Consider the following 24,326-nt stretch of genomic DNA (forward strand, 5'->3'; position numbering starts at 1 on the left):
CCAGGTGGAACAGATGATTTTTAGCTCTGGGCTTCAGAAAAATTTAATAACGTAGTGCATTTGTGGCACACAGGGGGAGTACAGATGCATGGGAGGCCGTAGGGTTAGGTAAAGGGGAGCACTAAAGTTGAAGATGAGGCACTGCCATCAATGCTGGGACTTCAGGCCAAGGGCAGGAGCTGAGGAAGCCACAAGGATGGACATTTTCTGCAGAGTTGCTGAACCGGTAGCAACCAGGGCCTGAGAAAGTCCTCTCTTGTGGAAGAATAAGAGCCAAGCAGGAAAGCTTTTCATCATGCAAAGCTGGGGCAGAAGGTTCCCCCTTGAATGTGGTCATCTGCACTTCAGCTCACGAGTCCTGCAGAGAGAGAGGAAAGTGTTGTTTTCAGACCTGGTTCCACTAACAGCTTCTTTTCCTCTCTTTCAAGGACTCAGATGAGAGCACTGCAGGAAGAAGAAAAACAAGTTCCTAAGTCTCCCTGAACCAATACTCCTGCAGAGCACAGGCCTAAGTGGAGAGGAGGAGTTTTGGTATAAATTGCCTGATCAGGAATTTGGATCCAAAGTCTTTCCTGCTATTTCTGTCTCATGCCTTATCACCTCTGCCATCATTCTAGGAAAACTGAATCTGTTTCTAAAAGAGGATTAAAAGGTATTACCTGTTGGGTGAAGTCCAGAGTGCCCTGGGAAAAAGAGGAAAAGATATACACTTAAAAGATATGGAAGCAAATCTATTCTTCCAACACAATGTCCTAGTCCCAGATCTCCCACCTGAGATTTCTCTAGCACCACAACCCACACCAACCAGGGTAGAGAGGAGCAGAAACAGACCATGTGACCCATGAAGCATGACCTGTCTGTCACAGGATCCAGTGTAATTGCATTAGCCTTAGTGGCTCTTCCTTAATTTGCTCCAGGATTTCAAACCAAAGGACCCTTAACTAGTTAACCTTTCTCTTATCTCTGCAGGCCACAAGCTATTATGCTTTTGACATAGTAACCATGCATTAATGGTTTCTGGATTAGCAGGACATTGGAGGTCATTTGTGGAAAGAAAGGCTTTATCCAGGGCCACTCATATACTGAGAACTAACCTCAGCAAAGCCCTATTTCCTCCTCTGGAAAAGTCTATGGAGAGAGCCACTACCAAAGGCTCCTCACCTTTCTGATTCTTGAAGTAGATGAACAGCCCGGCCCCAAGGAAGAGCAGGCCCAGCACAAAGCCCCCGACTCCACTCAGCATCTTGCTCTGTGCAGATTCAGACCGTGCTCCTGGGAGAGGAAGCCAGGTTTAGTGATTTTTATCCCAAATTGAACCTTTTTAATTGAGACCCTGCAATATTCATAGCTTTGAAAATGGGGAAGAAGGCTGCTCTGTAAGAACTAAAATAACTAGCCATTTCTGGAGAAAAAAAAGGTTTTCAAATCACACTGAACAGTTACAAGTTTCAGGGATCAAATTCATTCTAATATTACAGCCCTGATGTAAGGCACGACTTTAACATCTGATAAACAGAGAGCCTGAGACTCAATGAGGTTAAATAGTTTGTCTAGAGTGACAGAGCTAATAAAAGGCAGAGCTGAGATTGGACTCCCCTCATGTCAGTCGCAGACCCAGAGGCAGGGTCTGGAGCCCTGGGAGAGGGGGTGACCCTGACCTGTGACATCATGGGGAGGTTCAAAACAGGGACAGCCTCTCCTTCCTGCCAGGAATGACTGCTTCCCCAGAGGATACAGGTGTTTCTAGAAACTATACAGGGCTACCCCCAGTGACCTGTGCTGATGGAGATGAGAACATGGAGCAAATGAAAATAGGATGTGGGAGATGAGAAACCTGACACTCAGGGATTAGTAAAGTTTACTTCTTGGTGGTTGAGAAGTTTATGAAGTCAGAAAGCTGCTCACTCCATTCCACTGTGAGAGGGCTCATCACGCTTGGGTGCTCCACTTGGCAGGTGTAAACCTCTCCACTCCGAGGAACTGTTTCCAGCATCACCAGAATCTGGAAGGTCCAGTCTCCATTCTGGATCAGGCCTGTGGACACCACCCCAGCCTTCTCTTCCTGGCCATTCCGGAACCACCTGACTTCAATGCTGCCTGGATAGAAACCATTCACAGAGCAGACCAGGAGGTTGTGGTGCTGCAGGGGCTGGGTCTTTGCAGGATACACAGTCACCTTAGGGTGGACTAGGAGAAAAAAAATGTAGAGGGAATGACTCAGGAAGACAGAGTGAATCTCCCTTTTTGGCTGTTTGTCTGCTTCTCTGTAAACCCAGGCTCTGGCCTTGACCAGGCCTCCAGCACAGCTGGCCATGAGGCCTCACAGTGTCATCAGCCTGGAATTTAATCTTTATAGTGGGGGCTCATCAGATTTGAGAGATGTGAAAAATTGTGTTTGTTTCTTCATCACTTGAAATTGGGATGCATTGTCAAAGTGTTTACAAATCTTTGAAAGTACAGAGTGTAGTAATTAAAACTGATACCTGAGCCAGGTTGCCTGGCTCAAATCCAAGGTCTGCCTTTTACTGGTTGATGCTGGAAGAGTTTTTCGATTCTTCTGTGTCTCAACTTTCTCACCCATAATAGAGGATAATTATAGTAATTTACCTCTTGGGGTTATATGAGGATTAATGCACGTAAAATATATAAAACAGTGACTGAAGATAGCCTTTAATTTATGAGGTCATAAAGCTTCTCACTCCATTCCACTGTGAGAGAGCTCATCACATTTGGGTGCTCCACTTGCCACCTATTTATCATCCTTGTACAGCTTGAGAGAAAAATATGATTTAAAGTAATGTGGATAGATAAAGGGACTGAGTAGGGTACAAAAGGAGACCGAGTGTGAATGTTTAGGAATACTACTGCCATGCACTCACACCTTAGAACACCACAGAAATGGTTGTGCCCCTGGGAAGGTAGGACAGACAGAAATGGTTCTCCAAATCTTTAAGTTCCCAGGAAAGCATGAGTCATAAAGCAGAGAGAAGGATTAAGGAAAGTTATTTTAGTTTTGAAAGTGCTTACATTTACATTTAGCTGATCAATGCATCTCCCATGCAAACAAGCATAACTATTATTATACTATCATTGTAAAATAATTTTTCTTTCCAGAATGACATTTGGATCAAGGCAGGCAGGGTCTGGGACTCATTACTTGGGGTGCTTATGCCTAGGAAAATCCCTAACACTAGCAGACTCTCAATAAATACATTTTTTTAAGAAGGAAGGAGAAACCTGGAGACAAAAATACCACAAAATGATAGATTTAAGATGGATTGTAAACCATTAATAAAAGTTTTGGAATATATTTTATTAAACAGAAATGTTCAAATTCTTAACATAGAAAAGAATTTTCAAAATCAACATACAAATCAAAAACTGGAGAAAATGTGGAATCAAATATCAATAAAGTGTTAATAATCTTACAGTACAAAGAACCCACAAAATCACTGAGAAAAACACTAAGCCCTGGAGAGAATAGAAAATAGATCATTGTCCATTACTTACCAAATACAATAGGGAATTCTTAGAGCAGTAATTATAATTGGGCAATAAATAGGTCAACATAATTCAAAAGAATTCCAAATAAAAAAATCAATTAAAAATTAACCAGAAACATATATTTTCAACTTTTGGTGAATGTCATAATAAAGGTCAACAAAGGGGAAAGGGAGATAAGTTGTGTCACAACTATTATATATAAAAGAATAATAGGTAAGTAGTAGAAAACTATTAGCATTATAATAAAATAGTAACAGTGTGTTAAAATTTTAATCAAAAAGTTAGTTTCACAGTCATTTCAACTATGTAAAAATATACACACTAGGAAAACAAACAGAAAAAATAGCAAGAAATTTAGACCTAAAGAAGCTTCAGAGGTGCCTCAGAGGTCTCCTCAATTCCCCTAGAAATTAATCTAATGCTTTTGCAAACAAACACCACACACTTTTATTTCAGAGACTGCATGAAGGGTGGGTGCCAGGGACAGTCTGGAACTGGCCTCCTCATATTATCACAAATCTTCCACACCCCTCAGCTCTCCTCCCCTAAACCTTCACCCCAACCACACACACCTTACACTTCCCTTCCCTGCATCTCTAAGGACACGAGACAACCAAGGTATCCTCTCCCTCCAGCCCCCTGCACCCACCTCCCATGTCACCTCCCCACAGAGGCCTCCAAGGATAAGAAGAAGCCCCCTCCTGCTTCCCCTCCCACAAAGGCCACAAAGACAAATCCACACTCTACACACACACCTGTGTCCTCAGAAGTCCTTGCTCAAGATTGAGAGGATTCTAAATGCTCACAGATGGCGCGCTCCCTCTCTCTGTCTCTCTCTTGCTCTCTCTCTCTCTCACACACACACACACTCACACACACTCAGATTCCCAGCTCACAAGGACCCAGGCCCCGCCCCCCACCATGCTCACCTCGCCGCTGCACTGTGAAGCTCTCAGCAACCCCGTAGTTGTGTCTGCAGTAGGTGTCCACCGCGGCCCGCCTCCGCTCCAGGATGTCCTTCTGGCTGTTCCAGTACTCCGCGTCAGGCCGCCCCAGCTCCGTCACCGCCCGGTACTCCCCCACGTCGCTGTCGAAGCGCACGTTCTCCTCTTGGTTATAGATGCCTCTGTGCAGATACCGCACCCGCTCCGTCCCGTTGAAGAAATGACACTCATACTTATCCTGCTTCAAGAAACGTGCTGTGGGGACACGAAGGATCCGGTCACAGGGGCGGCCTCCGGGGAAGATACTGACAGAGACGCCGCCATCCGGGGCTCCCTGGGCGGGGTGCGGGCACTGGGAACCTTAACTGATCCCAACCGTAACCCCGACCACGCGCAGCCCAGAGGCTCATCCTCCGTCTTCCTGAGGCGAACGGGGTGTCTGGGGGACCAGGCGGGAAAACCCCTTCTGATCCCAAGGCTTTTGGGACCCCCTCCCCGCCTCCAGCCTATTCTGGAGACCTCCAAGCAGGAGCTGGAGGAGGATCCGCCCAGCACCGGAGCCCGCGCCGCCTCCTCCTGGGAGCCTCCACCCCAAAGACAATCTCTGCTCCTTCTCTCATCCCACAGGCTTTACCCGTTCCCTAACTCCCACCGCGGTCATCCTGTGAACACTCCCTTAGTGATGACCTTGTGCCAGGCTTGCACTGCCTCTGGGAATCCAAACACGGGAAAACAGACCTCTCCACTCCGCTGGGGGAGCTTAAAGAGCAGTAAAAGTGATGGCCAAAAACCAAACACACAAGAGCTTAGACAGGAATGAGAAATGTCTGAAGTGTGGAGTTCCAGAACACAGAGTAATAGGATGATCTCAATTACATTAGGGTGCCAGAGGAGGACCTCTGAAGGGTGACAGTTCAGATGTGACTTGGCAGGTTAAGCAGGTGTGAACCAGGGGGCGGAGTGGAGACTGTGTGTCTGTTTGGGCAAAACGGGGGAAGCACATTTCAGGTTTAGGAAATACCATGCACAAAAGCTTGAATTGATGAACTTCTTCAAGAAACTAGAACAAAGTTCACTAAAGCAGAGAGGCTGAGGGGAAGGAGGGTAAAAGATTAGACTGGAGACATCACAAGAAGCCAGATATTGAAAAGCCTCGTGGGTGGTGTTAGGATCTGAGATTTATGCTAAAGACAGTGGGAAAGTATCAAAGAGATTTAAGGAGAATAAAACCATAATCCCATGAATGTCCACAAACCTTCCTTTGCATTTCTAAATCCACAAAGCTCAGATATTCAGTTAAAAGAAATTTGTTCATAAAACTTATTTGGCAAATTTCATCTGATAAGAGTAAGGGGTCAAAAGTGTCTCAGTCTTATTGGTGACATGAGCTTCTGTAGTTTCAATACATGTAAACATACATACACATATGTGTGTAAATATACACATATGTAAAATACTATATATTTTAGATGTTTTTGTCTTTATGTTTGATTGAAGTGTAAAAATGACAAAAATAACTGAAAAATAATCCTCTGGTTAAAAGTGAAATGAATAAATAAAAGCATTTTACATTATGAATCATACCAAATGTAGAATCACTACAGAAATCTCAGGCATGTTAGTGAAAAATAATTGCAGAGCATCACTATTTGTGACTTATAAGGGCAAGTTGTTGAAAGTTAATAGAGGTAGTGCTGACCAACAACTCATGAAAATGTTGAAAAATATTGCATAAGGCAAAAACTAACTATGAAGCTATTAAACTTGCATTGACTAAATGGATTCAACAAGAAAGTGGTTGAATTTATGCAACTGTCTACTTTTGCATAATGAAGCAAGCAAAAATAAACCATAAAGAACTGAATTGGGCGCTGAGTGTATAAAAGATGTGAGTCTAGAATTTTCAGAAAGAGCACAGTGTGAACCAGTGCTCTCAGCCTCAGCACTATTGACATTTTGGTCCAGATAATTCTTTGTTGGTAAAGGAGGCTGTTCTGAATATTGTAGGTTCTCTAGCAGTGTCCCTGGCTTCTACTCATTAAATATCAGAAGAAACCCCTGTTGTGACAACCAAAAATTGCTCAAACATTGCCACAAGTTCCCCAAGGGTGATGGGAGGGAAAGGAGCGGTGGTGAACGATCCCTGGGTAAGAACCACAGGTGTGAACCATCTGAAAAAACCTGTGTTGAACAAGCCACTAGTGGTTATGGAGCAGCTGAGAATTGTATTGAAAAATATCTGTGAATATCTTGGTCCTACATAAAACGAATGTTTTATAGAATTCTGGTCCCAATACAGTGCTATCTTTCCAGAAAATGAACTTGTTGAGAACTAAGATTTACTGATTTCCTTGCATTACCAACCAGTCACCAAATCATATCATTTGTCTTTCATATCATCTTCTTTCTTAATTTCTCTGCCACTTGTCCACTAATTATCTGTAGTAGTGAATCACAACCACAGCTATTTTATTCCCATTTAATGCCCCAACTAACTCACGTCTTTCAGTCTCCCACTCCCAACAATACTAGCAGGCATCAAATTACCAGCCTTGGCCAGAGATAGAACTCTTGGTTTTGTAGTCAAGTCCCCTCAGAAAGGCAGAAACCAAGAAAATGACGTTCTCATACAGACAGTTTACAAAACATGAGCAGGTCCCCAGACTTTGTGTAGAGACCTTCACAAAGCTCCCTTTGCCCTTTAGAAATGATGGCAGAGAGGTGTGCACCCTGGATCAAACAATGTCTATCTTTCTATTCCTAAATTATGTAAGCACTTTCTTTACAGACAGAATGTTAAAAAATAAACATTTATAAAGTCACTGTCACTGTGGCTTGCATGGCTAGCACTGTAATCCATGCTCATGTGTCCCACTTAGGGTTGACAGATTTGACAAATAAAACCAGAAGATGCCCAGGTAAATCCGGATTTCCAATAAATTGTGGTCGTGTGTCTGAAATTCAGATTTAACTAGGAACCTGTTTGTTATCTGACAACCCTAGCCCAACTTGCTAGTCAAAGCTCAGAAGAAGGAATGATTTAATACTTCTTTATGTTCTTCAACACATGCCTATGATAGACTTATAGAACTTTTAAAATGATAAATGCAAAATGAATGAAAGTTTCTTTTATACATTGGAACTAGAAGCCCTTGCATCTCTGCCCCCACTCTAAGAAACAACCTGGTACATATGAATATTAGAAATTTTGTCAATAATTCAGACACAATCAAGTCACTACTCACTAATGACAGAAAAACTCTCATATTCTAGAATCAGAAAATATGAATTGAAATATGACCTCTTTTAAATGGGTCAATTTTTGCCAACCATAAGCCTATTTGTAATCTATCAAATGCATTTTATAATAATCCTCACAGGATTATTTGTAAGTGTGAAATTTAATAAAGAGTCTTCTTAGCAGTGATCACATAATAAACACTCAAATGTATTCCCATTTTAATTTTTTGATCCCTATAACTGGAGCTCACATTATTTTTTCTATTACATGATTCTAAAGCAATTAGTATCTTCATCATGATTTTGCAATTGTCTTCTGTTCTTCTATTAGTTTCATAAAGAATTGTCATTCTGAAAACAGAGGGCAGAAACACTGGTTTATGTCTAATAATGCAGTATACCTAAACCTCACACAAAAGGCACCTGCTGACATAGAAGAAATGGACTTTCTACATGCTCAGATTTAAACTGCAATCTGATTTCTAGCACCAAATTTGTGATACTGGGTTTTACTTATAACCTTTCAATTTTAGATTCCAGAGATGTACATGTTTTTATATACCACAGATACAGCAGGATCATTATTGAAATTGCATACTGAAATTCATAGGCCTGGTACACAGTCACTGCAAAATGTTACATGACATATACTGATGGAGACCAGATTCATTTTACTCATCACTCCATTCTCATGACCTAGAGTAGTAACTGGTATATTCTAAGTCACTAATAAATATGGGCTGTGTGAAATATTGGCTGTATGACCTCTTCATGAGCAGTCACCACTGCACACAGGGGCCCTCTAATATTTCCTTGGTAATAATGACCGAGCATCTCTGGTTCACAGGTCCTCCTGCTTCTCTTCAGCCTCTTTAGCCTTTTCCTTTTGATCCAGCTGGCTCCCTGAACCCAGAGCACAGTCCTTCCCTGAAGCTCGCTACTCGAAACAGTCAACCGTAACCTTGTCCTCTCTTCTACTCGCTCTTCAAATGGTCCAATCCAGTTTCCTCCCTGGATACTCTACTGACTGCAAATATCAGCTCCACCAATCCCAGCCGTTGCTTCTCTGTCACATTCTCACTTCACCCTCCTCTTAGTGGTACTCACCACAATTGGCCTCTCCCTTCTCCTTGAAAAAAAAAATCTATTTTTCTTGACTTACACATATGATGTAATCTTGGTTTTTTTCCCAACATCCCTGGGCTCTTTCTCAGTCCCCTTTGCTGGCCTGTTCCCTCTTCTTTTTTCTCCAGACAATCTCCCTATGTAACCTCTTCCACTCCCTGGAATTTAACACAGTACACCTATTGATGCCACCAACATAAATACCTCCAGCCCTGGCCTCACCATGAGTCTCTCTTTTTTTTTTTTTTTTGAGATGGAGTCTTGCTCTGTCACCCAGCCTGGAGTGAAGTGGTGCGATCTCGGCTCACTGCAAGCTCTACCTCCCTGGTTCACGCCATTCTCCTGCTTCAGCCTCCCCAGTAGCTGGGACTACAGGCACCCGCCACCATGCCCAGCTAATTTTTTGTATTTTTAGTAGAGACGGGGTTTCACAGTGTTAGCCAGGAAGGTCGTGATCTCCTGACCTCGTGATCCGCCTGTCTAGGCCTCCCAAAGTGCTGGGATTACAGGCATGAGCCACTGCGCCCGGCCCACCATGAGTCTTTTAAATGCTATTGACCTTCTGATTGCTCCACACAAATGTCAATAAATCATCTCAAACTTAAACAAAACTTTTATTTCCAACCACCCACTTCAAATCATTTCCTCCCACAGTTTTCCCTATCTCAATAAACACCACCATCTTTCACTAATTTGTCAAAACAAAATCCTTAGGAATAAGCTTGATATTTCTACCCCCTTTACAGTAATCCATTAACAAGGTAAGCAAAATCCACTTTATCTTTTTCACTGTCTTTATCACTAGTGAACTCAAGCCTGTTTTCCCTGAGGATTCCCTGCTGTGCTCCTAAATAGTCTTCCTAACCACTTGTCAACCCCAACAATCCAATCCCCACAGAGTAGCTAGAATTAGTTTTAAAAACTCAATATAGGCCAGGCACGGTGGCTCACACCTGTAATCCCAGCACACTGGGAGGCTGAGGCAGGTGGATCACGAGGTCAAGAGATCAAGGCCATCCTGGCCAACATGGTGAAACCCTGTCTTTACTAAAAATACCAAAATTAGCTGGGCGTGGTGGTGCACTCCTGTAATCCCAGCTACTTGGGAGGCTGAGGCAGGAGCATCTCTTGAACCCAGAAGGCAGAGGTTGCAGTGAGCCGAGATAGTGCCACTGCACTCCAGCCTGGTGACAGAGCAAGACTATACCTCAAAAAAAAAAAAATTAAAAAATTTAAAAAAAAGACTATAAATTGACTTTCCTTGTAACCATCCAGTAGCTTCCCATATCTATTTAAATAAAATTCAGGCCATGCGCAGTGGCTCACGCCTGTAATCCCAGCACTTTGGGAGTCTCAAGCGGGCAGATTACTTGAGGTCAGGAGTTGAAGACCAGCCTGGCCAACATGGTGAAAGTCTGTCTCTAGTAAAAACACAGAAAAAATAGCTGAGCATGGTGGCAGGTACCTGTAATCCCAGCTACTTGGGAGACTGAGGCAAGAGAATCACTTGAACCCGGGAGGCAGAGGTTGCAGTGAGCTGAGACCATGCCATTGCACTCCAGCCTGGGCAACAAGAATGAAACTCCCTCTCAAAAATAAATAATGTAAATAAATAAATTAATTAAATAAAATAAAATTCAAATTTCTTACCATGGACATCAGAGCCTGATATGATGAGGCTCCTGACTTCCTCTCTGCATCCTACCTCATCTTCTGCCACTGCATTTCCTTGCTTGCTCACTTCAGTCCCTCTAGCCTTCTTTCTGTCCCTGCACATAATTTCCCACACCAGAGCTTCCCCAATTCGGTCTCCCTGGAACTTTCGTCCCTTAGATCTTCACGACTGTCTACTTATTTTGTTGTCTCAGCTGGATGTCACTTTCTCAAGTAGGGCTCTCTAGACATATGAACTAAAGTAGGTGAATCCATTTCTCTCTTTTCCACAAACCTGATGTCTTTTCTTCAGTGCACTATGACTCTCTGAAATTTTCTTCTTTGTTAAATGCTTATTGGGTTAGTGTCTGTCTCCTCTACTCTTGTGTAACCTCCTTGAGAGTCGGGACCCTCTCTATCTTACTCAAATAGAATGATTTGAACCTAGAAGGGAGCCCAGTACAGAGTAGCTGCTGATAAAAATAACTGTGGTTTATATTAATAAACCATGGTTCTGGGAACTGATCACTGCAAGGATCCTGGAAAGCAAGAAGGGGCTCGAGCTCCAGCACTCTTTCAATTTGATGTCACACTAGAACCCTTCTCCTCCCGGTGAGAAATATAGGCAAACTTCTTCTTTCTCCTCCTTCTAATTGGAAGAAGAATTCACAGATAAAGAAACAGTGATTTAAGAAAAAAGAAATTTTTCATTGAGATTCATTGCCCGGGCAATGAATTCACCGTGCCTGGGCGCGGTGGCTTACACCTACAATCCTAGCATGTTGGGAGGCCAAGGCAGGAGGATTGTTTGAGTCCAGGAGTTTAAGACCACCCTGGGCAACATGGCAGAAATCTCATCTCCAACAAAATTAGTTGGGCTTGTAGTCTCCGCTGCTCTGGAGGCTGAGGAGGAAGGATAGCTTGAGTCTTGGAGGCAGAGGTTGCAGTGAGCCTATATCGGACCACTGCATTACAGCCTGGGTGACAGAGCCAGGCCCTATCTCAAAAAGAAAAAAATTATCTCTTTCAATGGATCTCATAGTGCTAAGGGTCCATGCAAGCTTTAGGGATTTCTGGATATGATGACAACATAGCTGGGGAAAAATAGAGAGAAACTGGAGGAAGAGGTAAGCAGACATGGCTAATTAAGGAAAGCTGAGGGCATGATGGGTGAACCTATGAAATTTAGGACAAGACCCCAGTAAGACAATGAGTTCCCAAGACTTGATCATTAACTTTCAGTCCTATGAGATGTGAACAATGTCCACATTCTCTCTGTAACCCCACACAGAGTATATAGTTTTAACCTTATCAAATTTCTGATATTTGACTATTTTTGACTTACAAAAATAGAATTTCATATAATTTGTCCTATGTTAGTTGAATCTCTTGCTGTCATGTCTAATTAGAGCATGTAGGAGATATAGGAGCAAATAGTATAGAAAGGTTAAAAACGATTTGTAATAAACTCTAACCTGGGCCAGGTTTTTAGAGGATGCCTTAAGTCCTTTAGGCACCAAAGAATACCTCATAGATGCCCTTTAACTGTAGGGTGACTCCACGTACTAAAGATCTCAGCTTCAGCTCCAAGGATTTTTCCCCATAAGAAAAAGCACTAAGCATAACTTCTGTCAGAGACCTTGCATACATTACAGGGTAAACATTGGAGTTCAGAAAGAAAAGAAAGGAGGTAATGGGGAGGCCACTGGGTCCATTCTCACATATGAGGAAGAGGGGCCAATATCACAGGTTCTGTCAAGGGCATAACACAGGATTGTCTAGGAGAGACCCTTTGAATTCCCTTGACTCCCACAAAATTTTCAGAAAAAAACTCGTTTTGTCTGACATAGGTCAACATAATAAAGGGAAGTGCTGTATGGGGAATTTATTTTAGCATCCTTATTTCTAAATCCTCTAAAGACCCTGAGGACATGTGATGAAAAGGTTTCATTGGTGGAGATTTGAGAAGAAATGACCTGTATGGAGGCCCCTTACGCAGTCTCATGGAGAGGGCAAGTAGTCAAGCTCCTTTTGTGGAGGAAATAATTTGGGATCCCATGATAAAGATGGGCAATCTCTGAAGAAAATGTCACAATTTCTTAAGGCACCTGGCCTGGGCACAATGTTAACAAAACTCCCTATTTTCCCCACCCCATAGTAGCTCAGCACCCACAATGTGCACTTACGTCGGGTGTCCCCAGCCAAAGCCAGTGGGGAGCTCAGCACCATCAGTGTCACTGTCAGCACTGCCATGTAGGAACCTCCAGGGAGCTTCAGACACACCATGCTGGAGAACAGGACAGGACCAGGGGCCAGAGGAGCAGGCAAGTCTCACTCAGGGAGAACTATGATCCCCCTCCACCCACATTCCAAATTATGGGGAGGAAGTTACTGATTTCCTTCCTCCTGGTTTGGGTACTCTCGTGTTGGAGAACCAATCAGCATCTGAGTTCAATAGCATCATCAGTTGCTGGTCAGAGATGCTGTATGAAGGTCCTCTTCTGAAACAGAATTTCCTTATTTAAAGGATTGTTTTAAATTAGTACTTGAAAGATTTGATCCAGTTGCATGTAAAACACTTTAACTGGGTCCCTATTGTGAGCCAGCTCTGTGCTGGTCAGTGATGTGTTCACAAATTTGAGCCTTGTAAGAGCATTCATTTCCCACTTGACAACTGTTTGCAGAAGTGAGTGTGTGAGTGTGTTTAGGAGTAAAGGAGATGGAAGGAACATGGTTGTAAATCCGGAGACATTTAAACTGGTCCTTATTGCACCATATCTTAATGTTGTAGATTTGGGAAAATTATTTCATGTCTCACAGTTGAAATGAAGGCACTGCAATCTTTCAGGTCTTTCAATACTGGAAAATGCTGTGATTCTGTGGACGCCTGAAGGAGCAGCAGCCCCGGGTATCTGATAATATGACAGAATGACAGCTGTTGACTAGAGAGCTTAATCCGTACCTATTTACAGGTAGGGATGTCTTTAATAAGTTAAAGGAAATGGACAGTTTGTTAATAATTTAATCTGAGTAAAAATATCTTTTTCAAGTGTGTCTCCTGATGCTGCCCCCAAGTTTAGTGGCACCTCCAGAACACACACAGGCAAGGGGCTAACAGGGGCCACCTATGTGCAATGGAGGGTCTGAAGGTGCCTTTGTATAGCACTTACCCTAACAATATGATAAGGTCAACTGTGCAGTCCAAGTATTCGTGGGTCTGAGAGATCAATCGAAGACTGTGAAAGTCAGCTGTTCACAGAGCAACTATCTTTTCTTTTTTTTTGAGGCGGAGTCTTGCTCTGTTACCCAGGATAGAGTGCAGTGGTGCGATCTTGGCTCACTGCAACCTCCGCCTCCTCAGTTCAAATGATTCTCCTGCCTCAGCCTCCTGAGTAACTCTGACGACAGACACATGCCACCACGCTCGGCTAATTTTTTGTATTTTTAGTGGAGATGGGGTTTTACCGTGTTAGCCAGGATGGTCTCAATCTCCTAACCTCGTGTTCTGCCTGCCTTGGCCTCCCAAACTGCTGGGGCTACAGGCATGAGCCATCGTGCCGGGCCACAATTCTGTTTTAAAATAATTAATACCCTCCCCCTCCCCCTCCCCCTCTCCCTCTTTGCACGGTCTCCCTCTGATGCCGAGCCAAGGCTGGACTGTACTGCAGTCATCTCGGCTCACTGCAACCTCCCTGCCTGATTCTCCTGCCTCAGCCTGCCGAGTGCCTGGGATTGCAGGCGCGCACCGCCACACCTGACTGTTTTTCGTATTTTTTGGTGGAGACGGGGTTTTGCCGTGTTGGCCGGGCTGGTCTCCAGCTCCTGACCGCCAGTGATCTGCCAGCCTCGGCCTCCCGAGGTGCCGGGATTGCAGACGGAGTCTCGCTCACTCAGTGCTCAATGTTGCCCAGGCTGGAGTGCAGTGGTGTGATCTCAGCTCGCTACAACCTCCACCTCCCAGCCGCCTGCCTTGGCCTCCCAAAGTGCCGAGATTGCAGCCTCTGCCCGGCCGCCACCCCATCTAGGAAGTGAGGAGCGTCTCTGCCTGGCCGCCCATCGTCTGGGAGGTGAGGAGCCCCTCTGCCCGGCCGCCCAGTCTGGGAAGTGAGGAGCACCTCTTCCCAGCCGCCACCCCGTCTAGGAAGTGAGGAGCATCTCTGCCTGGCCGCCCATCATCTGGGATGTGAGGAGCCCCTCTGCCCAGCCGCCCAGTCTGGGAAGTGAGGAGTGCCTCTTCCCGGCCGTCATCCCATCTAAGAAGTGAGGAGCGTCTCTGCCCGGCTGCCCATCGTCTGGGATGTGGGGAGCGCCTCTGCCCCGCCGCCCCGTCTGAGATGTGAAGAGCGCCTCTGCCCGGCCGTGACCCCGTCTGGGAACTGAGGAGTGTCTCTGCCCCGCTGCCACCCCGTCTGGGATGTGAGGAGCCCCTCTGCCCGGCCGCCCAGTCTGAGAAGTGAGGAACCCCTCCGCCCGGCGGCCGCCCCATCTGAGAAGTGAGGAGCCCCTCCGCCCTGCAGCCGCCCCGTCTGGGAAGTGAGGAGCGTCTCTGCCCAGCAGCCGCCCCATCCGGGAGGTGGGGGGCAGCCCCCGCCCGGCCAGCCGCCCCGTCCGGGAGGTGGGGGGTGCCTCTGCCCAGCCACCCTGTCTGGGAAGTGAGGCGCCCCTCTGCCCGGCCGCCACCCCGTCTGGGAGGTGGGGAGCGCCTCTGCCCGGCTACCCCGTCTCGGAAGTGAGGAGCCCCTCTGCCCGGCTGCCACCCCTTCTGGGAGGTGTACCCAACAGCTCATTGAGAACGGGCCATGATGACAATGGTGGTTTTGTTTAATAGAAAAGGGGGAAATGTGGGGAAAAGAAAGAGGATCAGATTGTTATTGTGTCTGTGTAGAAAGAAGTAGACATAGGAGACTCCATTTTGTTCTGTACTAGGAAAAATTCTTCTGCCTTGGGATGCCGTTAATCTATAACCTTACCCCCAACCCCGTGCTCTCTGAAACATGTGCTGTGTCCACTAAGGGTTAAATGGATTAAGGGCGGTGCAAGATGTGCTTTCTTAAACAGATGCTTGAAGGCAGCATGCTCGTTAAGAGTCATCACCACTCCCTAATCTCAAGTACCCAGGGACACAAACACTGCCGAAGGCGGCAGGGCCCTCTGCCTAGGAAAACCAGAGACCTTTGTTCACATGTTTATCTGCTGACCTTCCCTCCACTATTGTTCTATGACCCTGCCAAATCCCCCTCTCCGAGAAACACCCAAGAATGATCAATAAATACTTTTAAATAATAATAATAAATAAAAAATATTAATAATTAATATTTTATGTGAAGAGTGTTCAATCCCTCATTCTTGGTTCCCATTATGATTTTCTCATTTGATTGAGGCCATAGCACTTTACTATTATGTTTCTCTTGTTTTATCATAAGGGAAGATATAAGACGACTTTGATAACTAATACATTTTAGAATGTTCAGGAAAGAGAACACTAGGGAAAACTATGAATTACATCAGTTGATGTAACTATATAATATTGAACATTATTATACATTTAGATAATTATTATGCTTTTTATTAATATAAATGTAACATCTAAGATTCAGAATGGACTTCAAAGTACAACTATACTTAGAACGTTCTGCATTAATTCACACGCTACCACATAGGCAATCCTTCCTCATGGGCCTTAGTGTTTCCAGGGGCAGCATTCTCACCATGCTATCATAAAAATGAGCATTTTACTTTATACTCAGAATTGTACTAAGCGCTTTTTATACTTCATATTTTTATTTCATTCTCACATCAGCTCGGTAAAATAAACACCCTTTTCATGCTTACAGGTAGAGAGAATAAAACGATGGAGATGAAACAACTTTTGCAAAGATACAAAGCTAGTAAATGGCATACTATAGATTGAACCAAATTACATGCCCCTCAGGCTCAGCCACTATATCATAATCCTTCACATTCTATTTCTGAGAATAATGTCCTGTGTATTAAAATTATTTATATTCCTATAATTTATGGATGCGCATAGCAATATCGCTACTCATGTTAGTGAATGGCAGCAGTATACAATTTGAGGAAGATACTGTGTAGCAATTCTAGTTCCTTCAAAAGAATCCCCTCATTATCATCCTTACCCTCCCCTGGAAATGACAACATTGGCATTTATCTTATGTGATGACACCCATAGCTCCTGAGAAGTCTCCTTCTTATTAAAGGTAACAGTGACCTCAAAATTCTTAAATATAAACTATTGCTCAGAATTATTATTTCAGATTTCTCATGATAAAGTAGTAAATTTGATCATCTCAAAATAGAAGAAAAAAAGTGCTTCACTTACTTTGGGAAAACATACTTCTATTAATATAGAAAGTTCAAAATTTCATGGGTAAAAGTCACTATTGTCCCTGGATTTGAGAATAAACTATGTCTCTATACCCCAATAATAATTCAATACTATTGGAAGTTGTGAAATTGCAACCAGAATATCACATTTAATTTGGTCAACAGAAAATAATAATTTACTTAGAAACTAATTTAGTCCCAGCTACTCAGGAGGTGGGTGGATTGCTTGAACCTGGAAGGTCCACGCTGCAGTGACGCAAGATCATGCCACTGCATTCCAGCCTGGGTGACAGAGGGACACCCTGAAAAAATAAAAATAAAAATAAAAAGGAAAAAAAGAAACAAAAAAAAGAAAAGAAGGAACAAACTGTGTAAAAAAGAAACTAATTGAGATGACGGTAATCTAGGAAATCCAGCTAAGGTTCAGCTTAGTATTTGAGGTTAAAAGGGTGGTGATGCCGGCAGTGGCGAGCTGTCCAGAGTGGCTGGCTGCAGCGGGAAATTGCAAGCGGTGGTGGCAGGAACGACTGCGGGAATCGTGGCCATGGTGGGACCCCGGTGCCCCATGTCCCGTGTGCCTCGCGCCCCTGAGGCAGCCAATTGCGCTGCCCAAACCCTTCAGCAGCCGGAGGGACCGCCCCCAGGCCAGGAGCCTCCACGACTCCTGCTTTACTGCTATCACCCTGCAGCTGTGGGGAGGGCATGGAGCTAGGGCCAGGCTTGTTGGGCCCGGATTGGGAAGTGGGAGTGGCCTTGCTTTGGGGACCCAGCCAGCGGCACGATCACTGTCCCACCATGCTGAGGAAGCCCAGTTCCTGCACCTCAGGAGGAGGTTCTGCCTGAGGCTGCCCAGGGTTGTGTCCCCAGGGTGGCCACGAAGCCTGATTTTCCCGATGGCCAGGCTTGGGCGTGATCTGCTCCCCACGGTGCCTCCCCAATCCCATCCAGGCAAGGGGGAGCCCCAGGCACCCCTGAGTGGTAGGGGAAGAACTTGCAGACACATCATCCTTGCCCCAGATGCTGGCATGGGCACAGGCGAGGGGGAGCTGCCCACCCCAGGCTATGTGAAGGTGGGACAGGGGCTACCTGCAGACTCCAAGGATTGAGTGGGAGTCCTGCCCTCTACGCAGCAGGATCCAGGCCTCTCTGCACTCCATGCTTTCAAGGACGTGAAGACCCCCCTGCCCCTGCAGGCTTCCAGGTATCTGCTCCCAGTGCCTGGCTTCTTACCTGGCCTCTCCAGGCCCCCGGGTGCCCGCTTTGATCTCAGAGTGGAGTTTGGGGCCAAGCTCTGGTGCTGTTACAGCCTAGCCGGGTGTATGCATGCTCAGGGTAACATTGACACACCAGCCTCCTGCCACCTCAGCCACGGGGAAGCCGAGGGAAGATGGGCTGAGGGCAACTGGTGCTGGCCTACAGGCCCCTTGCCATGAGCAGCCTAGGTGCCATGGACGGGGTTGGGAGGCAGACAGTCTCCTGGGCAGAAGGGGGCAGGTCCCTGGTGAAGCCCCTCCTTCAGGCCAGGGAGGGATTGAAGGCTGTGGGTTGGGCTGCCAATCCTGCGGACAGGAGTGGGAACTTGTGCCTTTTCTGGGCCTGCCCCATGGCCATCCATTCCTCCTCTCTGAGGGCTGTAAAAGCCCTGGGCTCAGGTGGACTTGAGAAGAGGATGGAGGAGCATAGAGAGAGGACAGGGACATGAAGGATGAGTTACTGAGGAGAGGAGTTAACCTCCCCAGGGTCTCCTCTCAGCTGCAGAGTGAAGCTGCCCTCACCAAGGTCTCCTCTCTGCTGAGAACTGAGGAAAGGACAGGACAATCAGCTGCAGAGAGGAGCTACCCTCTCTGTTGATAACTGAACAGGTGTTGGGGCAACCTGGCTATGGAGAGGAGCTGCCCACTGCAGCTCTCTGAGCTGTTCTATTGCTTAATAAAGGTCCTCTTTGTCCTGCTAACCCTCTACTTGTCTGCATACCTCATTCTTCCTGGATGCAGGACAAGAACTGGGGATCTGCCTAATGATGAGGCTAAAAAAGCTGTTACATGAACAGGATGTAGATGAGCAACAGAGAATGTAGTCAAATGCAGACAAAGACGGAATGAAAAAGCAAAAATAAATCCATATCATTCCACGTAACAAGACCATTTTTTAAAAGTAGTTTTAAGTGGACAGAAAAATTGCAGAGAAAGTTCATAGAGTTCCCACAGCCCTTCTTCCGTAAAGCATCCCTCTGCTCAGTTTCTCCTATTATTAACATCCTGCATCGGTGTGGTACACTTGTTACTACTGATGAAGCAGTACTGATACTTGTTGTTAACTGAGATCCATAGTGAAATTAGGAATAATTCTTATACAGTTCTATGGGTTCTGATAAATACATAATGTCATATATCCACCATTTAGTGGAACTGACCCAAGAGTCCCATAGGCAGTTTTTTTTTTTTTTAATAAACATAGAAATGGACACTTCTGGTCTTAAAGCTTGAAACTTACATTTGTTTTATCTGAGTTCCTTTCCAAAAAAAGATTCCCCCATGCCTCTCAAAAAATATCAAATAGCTGGAACTCACCAGATCATCTCATCCAGACAATGAGACTCCAAGTTCCTCATTCATGGTGATTGTTCCCTTACCCCTCTCTAGTTCCTGTTTTCCCATATATAGTTACATTTTTTCCATGCTAGATAAACTCCTAATTTTAGTCAGTCACAGAGATGGATTTGACACTGGTCTCCTATCTCCTCAGCTTTAGCACCTGATTAAAGATTAAGGCCTTCTTCTTTGGCAATACTCACTGTCATCTCAGTGATTGGCTTTCTGTGTGGTGAGCAGCAAGATCCAGACCAAAGCCCTTGTGTGCAAGATCTAGACTGTACCCCTGGTGTTTCAGTGACAAAATTATCCTATGAAGTAGTTTCGCTGACCTAAAATTGTCCCAGGCTCCACCTACTCATGCACTCCTCTTTCTCCTGAACCCCTGGAAACCATTATTTACTGTCACTGTATTTATGCCTTTTCCAGAATGTTATACAGTTGTAATCATATGGTATATAGTTTTTTCAGACTGGCTTTTTTCACATAACAATATGCATATAGGTTTTCTCCTGTCTTTTCCTAGCTGGATAGCTTACTTCTCTTTAATGTTGAATAACAACCCATGGTATGGATGTACCACAATTTGTTTATCCACTCACTTACTGGAGGACATCTTCGTTGCTTTGAATTTTTGGCAATTATAAATAAAGCTGCTATAAACATTCGTGTACACTTGTGTGGACAGAAGTTTTCCACGTATTTGGGCAAATACTTAGGATTGCAATTGCTGAATCTTATGGTAGAGTATGTTTCGCTTTGTAAGAAACAGCCAGAGTGTCTTCCAGATAAGCCAGGAGAATAGGGTCTGGAGGCAGGGAACCTAATGCCGTTTCATGTTGACTTCCGAATGGAACTAAATTGAAAGGAAAACTCAAACTTTCTATGCCTAATTAGCAAAAGTTCCAGAGACTACTCCCTTTGTAACACCCCCCCTTTACTGCGTGACAAATGGGAAACTGAAAGTACCTCTGATTGGTTGTTTTCAACTAATCAGATGTTTGCACAGGAGTGTAACTTTGTAACTTCATTTCGGCCTCGGATTGGTTGCGGAATTGTTTTCCTCAAAATTTCTACAGCCCAGTGATAAAAATCCTAGAAAAGCAAAATAAGCACAAACCAAGATGGCATAACCTTGTAAGACTTAACGAATAAATAACAAGTTTCTTTACCTATGGTTTAAAGAAAGCAGACTCTTAAGAATGTTGCAAATGGAATAAGTGTTAGCTAACATATCTACAGTTTTAATATAAAATAAATAGGTGACAACAGAGAATACACTCAAACTCAGACAAGTATGGAATGAAAAGCAAAAGTAAGTCCATATCCTCCCATGTAACAAGACCATTTTTATGGCAGTTTCAAGTGTATAAAAAACTTCCAGAGAAAGTTTAGGGAGTTCCTACATACCTCCTTCCCTAAAATGGCCCTCTGTTCAGTTTCTTTTACTATTAACATCCATACAACTAATACCCCTACTTGTAGGGTTAGGAATGGCTACTGCTACAGGAACCAGAATAGCCAGTTTATCTACTTCACTATCCTACTACCACACACTCTCAAAGGATTTCTCAGGCAGTTTGCAAGAAATAACGAAATCTATCCTTACTCTACAATCCCAAATAGACTCTTTGGCAGCAGTGACTCTTCAAAACCGCCAAGGCCTAGACCTCCTCACTGCTGAGAAAGGAGGACTCTGCACCTTCTTAGGGGAAGAGTGTTGTTTTTACACTAACTAGTCAGGGATAGTATGAGATGCCACCCAGCGTTTACAGGAAAAGGCTTCTGAAATCAGACAATGACTTTCAAACTCTTTTTTTTTTTTTTTTTTAGACGGAGTCTCACTCTTTCGCCCAGGCCAGACTGCAGTGGTGCTATCTCTGCTCACTGCAACCTCTGCCTTCCAGGTTGACGCCATTCTCCTGCCTCAGCCTCCCGAGTAGCTGGGACTACAGGCACCCGCCACCATGCCCTGCTAATTTTTTGTATTTTTAGTAGAGACGGGGTTTCACTGTGTTAGCCAGGATGGTCTCGATCTCCTGACGTCATGATCTGCCCACCTCGGCCTCCCAAAGTGCTGGGATTACAGGCGTGAGCCACTGCGCCTGGCCAGCCTTTCAAACTCTTATACCAACCTCTGGAGTTGGGCAACATGCTTCTCCCTTTTCTAGGTCCTGTGACAGCCATCTTACTATTACTCCCCTTTGGGCCCTGTAGTTTTAACCTCCTTGTCAAATTTGTTTCCTCTAGGATCCAGGCCAACAAGCTGCAGATGGTCTTACAAAGGGAACCCCAAATGAGCTCAGCTAACAACTTCTACCAAGGACCCCTGAACTGAGCCACTGACCCTTTCACTGGCCTAAAGAGTTCCCCTCTGGAGGACACTACAACTGCATGACCCCTTCTTTGCCCCTATCCAGCAGGAAGTAGCTAGAGTGGTCATTGCCCAATTCCCAACAGCAGTTGCGGTGTCCTGTTTAGAGTGGGGATTGAGAGATGAAGTCAGCTGGGCTTCTGGGTCAGGTGGGGACTTGGAGAACTTTTCTGTTTAGCTAGAGGATTATAAATGCATCAATCAGCACTCTGTGTCTAGCTAAAGGACTGTAAATGCACCAATCAGCACTCTGTAAAAATACACCAATCAGTGCTCTGTGTCTAGCTAAAGGATTGTAAACACACCAATCAGCGCTCTGTAAAATGGACCAATCAGCACACCGTAAAGTGGACCAGTCAGCACTCTGTAAAATGGACTAATCAGCAGGATGTGGGCGGGGCCAAATAAGGAAATAAAAGCTGTCCACCCGAGCTAGCAGCGGCAACCTGGTCAGGTCCCCTTCCACGCTGTGGAAGCTTTGTTCTTTTGCTCTTCACAATAAATTTTTCTGCCACTCACTCTTTTAGGTCTGGACTACTTTTATGAGCTGTAATACTCACCGTGAGGGTCTGCGGCTTCATTCCTGAAGTTAGCAAGACCAGGAACCCATCAGGAGGAACAAATAACTCCGGACGTGCCACCTTTAAGAGCTGTAAGGCTCACTGCGAAGGTCTGCAGCTTCACTCCTGAAGTCAGCCAGACCACGAATCCACCAGAAAGAAGAAACTCCAGACACATCTAAACATCTGAAGGAACAAACTCAGCACACACCATCTTTAAGAGCTGTAACATTCACCGCGAAGGTCCGTGGCTTCATTCTTGAAGTCAGCGAGACCAAGAACCCACCAGAAGGAATAAATTCCGGACACAGAAGGACTGTCCCATTTTACATTCTCACCATCAGTGTATGAGAAATTCAGTTTTTCTGCATTCTCACCAGCATTTACCATTGTCAGATGTTTTAGAGATTTTAGCTGTATTAAGAGTTGTGTAGGGCCGGGCGCGGTGGCTCACGCCTGTAATCCCAGCACTTTGGGAGGCCGAGGGGGGTGGATCACTAGGTTGGGAGATCAAGACCATCCTAGCTAACACAGTGAAACCCTGTCTCTACTAAATATACAAAAAATTAGCCGGGTGTAGTGGCAGGCGCCTGTAGTCCCATCTACTCGGGAGGCTGAGGTAGGAGAATGGCTTGAACCCAGGGGGCGGAGCTTGCAGTGAGCTGAGATGGAGCCACTGCACTCCATCCTGGGCGACAGGAGCAAGACTCCATCTCAAAAAAAAAAAAAAAAAGTTGTGTAGTGCTATTAGACCAAGTTCTTAATTTGCATTTCCCTGATGGCTAGTGATTTGCATGTCATTCATTGTGCTTATTTGCCATATATATATATCCTCTTTGATAAAATGTCTCTTCATATCTTTTGCCCGTTTTGTAATCAAAAAAATTTTTTTTGAGACAGAGTCTCGCTCTATCGCCCAGGCTGGAGTGCAGTGGCACGCTCTTGGCTCACTGCAAACTCTGCCTCCCGGGTTCACGCCATTCTCCTGCCTCAGCCTCCTGAGTAGCTGGGACTACAGGCGCCCGCCACAACACCTGGCTAATTTTTTTTTTTTTGTATTTTTAGTAGAGATGGGTTTCACCGTGTTAGGTAGGGTGGTCTCAATCTCCTGACCTCGTGATCCGCCCACTTCAGCCTCCCAAAGTGCTGGGATTACAGGCGTGAGCCACCATGCCCGGCCACAATTAAATTTTATAGTCTGCACTCTGCTATATATTTTATAGAAGAACTTTTATAGTTGATTATATATTTTCAACAATGTATTCTTGGTAATATATGTGGTTTTAAATATTTTCTCCGTATCTCTAACTTACTTTTTATTTCTCAACAGGATACTTTACAGAACAAAAGTTTTAAATTCTGAAGAAGCCTTATTTATTGATGTTTTTGTTTTTGTTTTTGTGTTTTTGTTTTTTACACAAAGTGCTTTTGATGTCATGTCTAAGAACTCAGAACTCAGCAGGCCCTAGCTTCTGATGATTTTTCTCATGTTTTCTTCTAAATGTTTTACATGTAGACATGATTTAATTGGGGTAAATGTTTTCATAAGGTCTGAGAATTTGTTAAGTTTCTTTCTTGCTTCTTTTTCCTTTTGCTTCTTTTTTGTTTTTGTTTGGTTTTGTTTTTGTCTATGAATTTCCACTTTCTCCTGGACCATTGTTTGAAAAGACTATAGCCTATATTACCTCCATTGAATTATTTTGCATCTTTGTCAAAATGAGTTCGCATAGGTGTATTTCTGGATTCTCTATGCTGCTCCACTAATCTATGTCTATCGCTGCACTAATGTCAATCAGTATTGATTACTATAGCTATAAAAATTCTGAAATTTGGTAAGAGTTCCTTCATCTCTTTTTCCCTGTGAAATTTGTTTTACCTATGCTAGTTCCCTTGGTTCTCCATATGCATTTTAGAATAACTTTGTCTACAACTATTACAAATCTTGCTGGAAGTTAGAGAGAAATTGTGTTAAACCTGGATATCAAATTGG

General features: G+C 44.5%; 1 protein-coding gene across 1 annotated transcript; it reads right to left on the reverse strand.

Annotated features, from left to right (window-relative positions):
• Nucleotides 1-344: 344 nt before the first annotated feature.
• On the reverse strand, nt 345-12,752 carry PATR-DRB5 (major histocompatibility complex, class II, DR beta 5). The gene is given in 6 exon segments (NM_001279775.1): nt 345-358; nt 660-683; nt 1,162-1,272; nt 1,906-2,187; nt 4,434-4,703; nt 12,653-12,752. Coding segments are annotated over 6 exon segments (801 nt in total).
• Nucleotides 12,753-24,326: the final 11,574 nt, after the last annotated feature.

This window comes from Pan troglodytes, chromosome 5, assembly GCF_028858775.2.
Source record: "Pan troglodytes isolate AG18354 chromosome 5, NHGRI_mPanTro3-v2.0_pri, whole genome shotgun sequence".
Lineage (NCBI taxonomy): Eukaryota > Metazoa > Chordata > Mammalia > Primates > Hominidae > Pan > Pan troglodytes.